This window comes from Lotus japonicus, chromosome 3 (genome assembly GCF_012489685.1).
Source record: "Lotus japonicus ecotype B-129 chromosome 3, LjGifu_v1.2".
Taxonomy (NCBI): domain Eukaryota; kingdom Viridiplantae; phylum Streptophyta; class Magnoliopsida; order Fabales; family Fabaceae; genus Lotus; species Lotus japonicus.
In genome coordinates, this window is record NC_080043.1 from 20,846,154 (window position 1) to 20,854,611 (window position 8,458).

Sequence of the window (8,458 nt, forward strand, 5' to 3'; positions counted from 1 at the left end):
CATCACCTCCAAAGCTAACGTTTGGGGAGGGAGGGGCAAATGTGATAGACGTTTTCCACAGTCAGGGACCACAGGAGGTGTTTCCTTAGTCTAGGGACTAACTTAACCGATGTTCACGCGGAACACTCCTCACTTTAGCCTGCAATTTAAACTTGAATACGGCAGAGAGGGCATGATGATATTGACAAACCAATAAGATAAGAAGTTGCTAGCTAAGACCACCCCTGCAGTATCAAAGATATTTTTCCTAAGAATTTTCAGTTGAAGATCAAGTTTGCAAATATAAACTTTGGTTAAGGAAAATGAGAAATTCAAATATGACAAAACATCTTAGCCAGCATCTAGTAGCAATCGTAAGCAACCGTGTCACTGAAGCAAACTCCTCTTTGATAGTAGAACTATAATTAAATTGCTGAATACAGATATTTATGAACAAATAGCAAGAGAGAAAGCTAAATGACAACAATTGCATGCATAGCTGGATAAGGGTTGCTAGCTCTCAATTCATTGGAAAACCAAATGGAGTCAAAGGGGTTAAGCTAACTGAAAGTTTGTTGACATACTCACATACCATTCCATGCTGCAAAGAGGAATGACTCAATATGAAAATCCTTTGCATGTTAGCTTGAAATTTTTTTGCATACTTATAGACATCAATTCCAAGGTTCAACAATGTATGGATATCCATAATGTAATAGAAGCCACTACCAGTGCCCTGCAACTGTACAGTGTATCAATGCATATATGCATTATATTATGAACCTACTTAGAATATGAAAGCGGGCAGAAATCTTGAACGGGGCTTAAGAGATAAAATAAATCAATGAGGTTACACCACATTTGGACAGATAATGAGTTTGTGGGTTTTCAAACTTATATTGTTCTTATTAACCCATTCTTAACCAATATAAGACTTCATCACTCATTTGAATTTTCAAAAGGAAATTCTGCATTTTTTACTGTATAACATACTACGAGGGTGTTTCTTCTTTGTGCTAATATTCTGGGGCTCAATCGATGAGTTTGTTATGTAGTCACCTTAGTGTTCAATTATAACTAGAAAAATCATGTTCACTACATGTTGTGAACATTTCATTTTTAACCAAGTCCCAGTTTGGCAATCATTCTGTCAAGCTACGAGATGATCATTGTCTTTATCTTTGTCCCCGGAGAGTTCCAGTTTTGCCCATTTTGCACGAGTTGTGAGAAGTAAAAGAGTTCCAGCTTGACAGACCATCCCACAAATCAGACCAATCCATAAACCCTATATCATAAAGCAAATTCAGAAGAAACATAATGGTTAACAATCTAATGCAACATAATGGTCACCCATATGCTACACGTTGAAGCTTCTCCCCAGAATTGATTTTGGTTTTACGATTTATTACTTCTTAGAATCAAGATGATTCTTCTTGGAATCGGCACAAACAAAAGTACATAACGAAAGAATAAGTATTTTACCTTGTACTGCAAACTGGTCTTAAATGCAAGGAGACATGATATCGGTAAACCAATAAGATAAAAAGTTGCAAGGTTTACATAAGCAGCCAAGTGCTGCCAACCACATCCTCTAGCTACCCCTGCAGTGTTACAAGACATTTCCTTATCTAAGAATTTTAAGTTAATGATCAAGTTGCAAACAGAACAGAATTAGAGCAAAATGAGTTCAAACCTGACAGGACACCTTGGATAGAATCTAGTAGTATGGAAATCGCAAGCAAAGGTGCCACTGAAGCAAACTCCTTTTTGATTGCTGAACTACTACTAAAAAGCTGAATCCAGATATTGTGACCAAATCCAAGTGCCAAAACAAAACACACACCAAGGAGGAGAGAGAGCTTTAGAGTGACTCCCATAGCATGCTTAGCTCTTTCTGAATGGCCTGCTCCCAATTCATTTGAAACCCTTGTGCTAAGGAAGTTAAATTTCAAATTTTCAATACATGTACTAGAATGTTTATACATAGAATAGAATATACAGTAATGCTAATCATAGAGAACGTGTTCAATCAACTAACCTCGCAGCCGCACTGAGACCATACGTGATCATGTATGCAATGAATTCTGTGTTTGCACTGCAGATTTTTTTGAAGACTAGCAATAATAAATTACTTAAATCCTTCTATTTTCATTTTTGGAGCGAAAAGAAAGCTATTAGAACCATACCATATGGCAATCAATGAAGTTGTTATTTCCGAGTCAGGAAACAGTCCAGCTAAGAAAACCAGAACTTCGAAAGCCCAGTACTCAAAACTTGCAGGATATAAACAGATAGTCAGATTCATGATATAAAGATCTTACATAAAATTACAACAAAATCTCTTATAGCATGTTTGATTTTGAGTCCATACTTTCAAAATCGATTATAACCTCCCAAAAGATCTAATAGTTTCTTCAATTTCACGGGATTTTAGCCATACATGATTCTAACCGTGTTTTCCACACACAACATTAATCTGCATTTCAAATAGTGTTCAATCAAGAAGCTATATTCATAGCAAACTTAGGCTGCTTCTCCTTATATAGCTTTCTGTGATTAATATTCAAAAGGGGCTTGCAAAGTGAAAGGTGTTAGTGAGTCATACCATACCATTGCTGCTGAGGGCAGAGCAAGTTTCAAGGTTGTAAACACATAATGGAATGAATGCGTCGAAAATCCCTCCCATGTCTGTTTGAACTTCTTTGAATACATGACATATGAGGCCAACATTACCAGTGATATCCATAGTGAAACACATGCTGCAACTGGTCCACCTATGAATCTGAGACCTGTCCAATGAACTAAGGCATATGCAATCCCAACATGAACCAATGCTGGAAGAGCTGAAAGGACAACCAGCGGCATGACGACAGACTGTGTTTGTACAAACCTCAAGATGTTTTGCAAGAAACAATAAGCGAATAATCCCGGGATGAGAAACTTCATGTAGATTGCAGCTGTTCTCGCAATGTCATGAGATTGATGAAGCAACACTAAGATGGGTTCTGTGTAGAACCAAATAACGGATATAATGATAGAGAAAATAAGAGATATGATGCAAGAGGCTTGTAGATAAATTCCCAACTTTTGGTATTCCCTTGCGCCAAATGCTTGCCCACAGAGTGTTTCCAGTGCTCCACTTAAACCTACCTAACACAAGAAAAAGGGAAAGAAGTAACAACATTTAGTCTGGTTGCGTTCAATTCAACAACATTTGGGACAATAATAGTGTTGATAAATTTACACTAAGTTGTCTCAACAACCTTTGAAACAATTAACATTATTCAACGGACATGGTATATGAAATGAAACCAAAATTCATGTCTGGAAAACAGAGAACAGCAACAATGCTTGACATTATAAGCAGAAAATTGCTTCCATAGTTCCATGACTATTTCCGCTACATCAAATGAGATGCTAATTCCTAAATGGTACTGCTACAAGTAATATAACTGAGATATTTCAGTATCTAATGGCTTCTATAAGCATTGGCATTGTTAGATGAGTTGTTAAACACTACAATTGAGTTGTCGTGATTTCAATGCAGGGACTAAACACCCCTTTTACCTTGCAGCTGCAACTGCGGTTGCAGCGAGCGAAAACCCCTTCTAACTCCACTATGTGTTTATTCTCAAATTTGATGGATTTGAACTAAAATGTCTTATATATTTTGAAACATAACATCTATTTTAAAGCTAAATCAAATAAAAACAAAATTTGTTTTAAAAATTGCTCTCCTCTACCTTCCTCATCAAATAACAATGTGTATAAATTCAACATCTTCTATGGCTATGGGATTGGACAAACATACCATGACAGCGACGCCGGTGACACTGAACCATGAATTAGCGAGAGTAGCGCCAGCAAGTTGAAGCTCTCCGAGGTGACCAACGAGCATGACCGAAATCAAAGTGATCAAGTAATAGAATAAATTTGTAAGAATCATTGGCAGTGCAATGAGGAGTTGAAGCTTCGCCTCCTCCATGTCCAGCACCTTGTTCCACCATTTCTCCTCCTCAACTCCACTGGACTCCACTGCCACCACCACCAATAGAGGTGTTTCTGTGCCAGCTGAACTCGTAGTGGTATTTGCCGCCATCTTAGGCGTATCTTGTGTACAGAATTCTCTTTGCTCTTTCCTAATTTAAGATCCACACCACGTTATCAATTATTCTAGGGAAAAATATGTAAATGTTACCTAAACTTTGGTCACCGGACGTTTTTGGTCCCTCCCCGGAGGAACTTCCGGAAATAGTCCCTCCGGTGACTCAAACCACCGTGCCTGAGAAACTTTCCGGCCACCGTGCAGACATGGACATGCCACGTCAATTATTGAGCTGACGTGGCATTTTATTTTATTTAATATTTAATTTTTTTCTGTAATTAAAAAACATTTTAAAAAAAATAAAACCCTAATTAACTAAATCCCTAATAACTAAATCCGACTAACCCTAAAACCTATTCCATTTCCAATACAATAAGATCTGAAACTAAGATCCTCAATTCATGAGTTAGGGTTCTTGAGTTTCCCCCAAATTCAACCTTCCTCCTCAAATTCGAGTTCATCCCCAAATTTGACCTTCCTCTTCATCATCGCAATCATCTCTCATCTCTCTCTGTTAGTAATCGAGTTCGACGTGGTCTGTGCTCTCTGCTATCGCTCTCGTCGACGAGGAGAATACGAGTTTAGGGATATGTCGTTCACACTGGTTGTGCACCATTATGGGATCTTTGCTTTGGAACCACATCCTCATTACAGGGACGGAAAAGTCACAACCTTTATTGATGTTGATCTGGACCGGTGGAGCTACCCTGAATGTGTTGATCTTGTTAAAGATATGGGGTATAGGGCAGGCAAGTTCAAACTATGGTGGAGGACCCAAGAGGATGCCATTGCTCAGAAGTTTCGCCCTGTTTTGACTGACAATGATGCCATGGTGCTCGGCACATATGCTGTTGATAATCGAGGGTTGGTGCATTTGTTTGTGGAACATGAAGCAGATGAGTTGCCTATTTCTCCACTTGGTCTTCTCCGTTTCATGGATGGCACAACAAGACCCAAACATGTTACTTTGTCAACCAAGAGCACAACAAAGCCTACTGCTCCACCAAAGAAGGTTGCTCAACCTACTGCTCCTCCAAAGAAGTCAAATACTGCTGCCAAAAGACATGCTTCTTCCACACAGCCTCCTAGAAGATCAGTTAGGGTCCAATGGCAGCAGTCTAGAGCAAAAAGGAACAATAGCCAGCCTGAACTATTAATCTTGTCTAGTGATGATGAAGAAGTTGTTGGAGGAGATGGGCATGAAAATCCACACTTTGCTGCCAATTTTGCTTTTGATGGTGAAGGTCAACTGGATGGTGAGACTCAAAATCAAGTGCTTGGTGATAGTCAAGTTATTGATGAAAATGGACAGGTAAATATCCTTAATGTGACCTTAATTTATTTTCAAATCCTATATATATGTTAACTTAATGTATTTTGAACTGCTAGGTCGTGATACAGTTCCAGTGAGGATGCAAGGTGATGTACATGAGGACATTCCACACAATGAAAACCTTTTTGATGAAGGTGGAGTACATGACAAAGGGAAAGGGGTCCAGCAACAAGGTAAATTTAAGAAGTTATTTCCCTTAATTAACTAGCTTACTTATATGTTAGGTAATATGTGCCTTACTTAATACCCTTACCTTAACTACCTTACAAGGTGATGCACATGAAGAAAACATGAGAAGAGAATTTGATGAAGCCTTTGATAGAGTTCTTGAGAAGATGGTAGCTCGTGAAGAAGCTACTCAAAACATTGCTGATGTTGATCATGATGGAGATGAATCAGATCAGGACTCTGTTGATGATTCAGAGAAGGATTCTGTTGATGATATTCACTTTAGTGACTCTGAAGAAGAAAGGATAGCAGATGATAATGATGGGTTTCAAAGTAACAACATTGGGGTGGCTGAGGCTTTGTTGAATGAGCAGGTGCAGAAGATGCATGAAGGGGTATATGAAATTGCTGGTGGTGAGCCTTCTGTGGTTCTTGGTGATGAAGAAGGTGGAAGTTTTTTACACAGTGACCATGACATGGAGTATGAGTGGGAGACTGATGAGCTGGACAGTGTTTCTGGAAGTGATGATGAGGAACTACCTATTAAGAGGAAAAAATTCCCACAATATCACAAAGAAGACATGAGGGAGGATTTTAAGTTCAAAATAGGGATGGAGTTCAAATCTTTGAATCAGTTTAAAGTAGCTGTGAGGGATCATACTATTCGTAATGGAAGGCAAATTAGGTTTGAGAAGAATGATGGTGTTAGGTGCAGGGTTGAATGTAAGAAAAAATCTGAGAATAAATGTCCTTGGCTGATGCTTTGCAGTAAGGTGGGAGGAAAACACACATTCAGTATCAAGACAATGCATGGACCACATTCATGTCCGAGGGTTTTCAACAACAAGTTTGCAAATAGTAAGTGGGTAGCTAGCAAAATGCTTGAGAAGGTGAGGATGACAAGGAAGCTGAGATTGTCTGAGGTGGTTGATGAGGTCAGAATTGGGTTTTCTACTGGAATCACTAAATGGAGAGCTTGGAAGGGAAGACAGATTGCCATGGAGATTGTAGAGGGAGATGCAAGCAGACAGTACTATCTTATGTATAGGTTCAGTGCAGAGCTATTGCAAAAGTCTAAAGGAAATACATGTAAGATCAATATTGAAAGGTTGTCTGGAACACTACAGCCCAAGTTTAAGAGATTTTACATGTGCTTGGAGGGTTGCAAGAAGGGTTTTATTGGAGGGTGCATGCCATTTATAGGTCTTGATGGTTGCCACTTGAAAACACAGTATGGGGGGATTTTACTGTGTGCAGTAGCCAGGGACCCCAATGATCAGTATTTTCCCTTAGCATTTGCAGTTGTTGAGTCAGAATGCAAGGAGAGTTGGAGATGGTTCCTTGAGCTCTTGTTAGATGACATTGGCCCTGATAGGAGGTGGATCTTCATATCAGATCAACAGAAGGTAAATTTTCACTATTATCTCAGTTGTTGACATTTGCTCTTGTTTTTTCCTAAAATGTAATAGTAACATGTCTATTGTTTTCAGGGTTTGCTGACAGTTTTTGATGAGCTACTTGGAGGGGTTGAGCATAGGTTCTGTCTGAGGCATTTATATGCCAATTTTAAGAAAAAATTTGGAGGAGGAGTTGTGATCAGGAACTAGATGATGGCTGCTGCAAAAGCAACCTATCACCAGCTGTGGACAGAGAAGATGATAGAGCTGCAGGGATTGAATCCAGAAGCTTACACATATCTGATGCAAATACCTACGAGGGCATGGTGCAAACATGCTTTCACATTTTATCCTAAATGTGATGTGTTGATGAATAACCTGTCTGAGTCATTCAATGCTACAATATTGTTGGCTAGGGATAAGCCAATTCTGACAATGGTTGACTGGATAAGAAGCTACATCATGGGGAGGTTTGCTACCATGAATGAAAAGCTAGATAAGTACCCGGGGGATGTGATGCCAAAGCCATTGAAAAGACTAAACCATGAGATTGAAATGACTAGATACTGGGTGCCTACAGCTTCTGGGCAAAATAAGTTTGAGGTGAAGAACATGCTGACACAGGACCAGTTTGTTGTTGATTTGGAGAAACATAGATGTAGTTGCAACTTCTGGGAGTTGGTGGGGATCCCTTGTAGGCATGCAGTTGCTGCCATTTCACACAATAGACAAAAGCCAGAAGATTTTGTGAATGCATACTATAGGAGGGAAGCATATAGAGCAACTTATGGCCATTTGATAACTCCCATTAATGGTCAGTAAATGTGGCCAACAACCAATGATGAATACATCCTCCCTCCCTTGTACAAGAGAGCACCAGGGAGACCTAAGAAACTCAGGAGGAGAGACCCACATGAGGACACACCTGAAAATCACACAAGGTTGCATAGAGGTGGGGTTTCAAGGAACAAGTGCAGTCGGTGTGGAGAGTTTGGCCACAACTTAAGAAGCTGCAAGAATCCATTTGTTAGCCCAGAATCTCAACCTCCTGAAAGTAGCAATCAAGGTGCAGCAAGACCAAGAAGCCAGACTGCTAAGAGGGTAAATAACAAAATCATTTAAACTCATTTTGATCCTTTCTTTATCCAAAGAAAATCCTATTTTCTTTGTTCAATGACAATTTTAAACTCCTGTGGATGACTAACCTTGAAACAGGTGAGGACAAACTCAGTAGCTGATGCAGGGTTTTCTGAAGTTCCTGAAAGTATTACTCAAGGTGCTGCAAGAACAAGAAGGCAGACTGCTAAGAGGGTAAAATACAAACTCATTTTTTTCCTTTCTTTATCCTATTCTCAAACATGTTGTTGGAAATTTAAAACTGTTAAAATTTCAGGTGAAGACAAAGCCAGGAACTAGTGCTAATGCAGATGCTAGCCAAGTGATTGATTCAACACAGCCAGTTGGGAAGGTAAATAT

General features: G+C 39.3%; 1 protein-coding gene across 1 annotated transcript; it reads right to left on the reverse strand.

Annotated features, from left to right (window-relative positions):
- Positions 1 to 788: 788 nt before the first annotated feature.
- On the reverse strand, positions 789 to 4,321 carry LOC130748122 (protein DETOXIFICATION 18-like). Its single transcript, XM_057601269.1, has 7 exons — positions 3,791 to 4,321; positions 2,585 to 3,129; positions 2,166 to 2,252; positions 2,018 to 2,074; positions 1,673 to 1,911; positions 1,462 to 1,580; positions 789 to 1,264 (listed from the first exon to the last, which is right to left on the reverse strand). Exons 1-7 carry the CDS (start codon positions 4,076 to 4,078, stop codon positions 1,130 to 1,132), a joined length of 1,470 nt encoding a protein of 489 aa, XP_057457252.1. The 5' UTR covers positions 4,079 to 4,321; the 3' UTR covers positions 789 to 1,129.
- Positions 4,322 to 8,458: the final 4,137 nt, after the last annotated feature.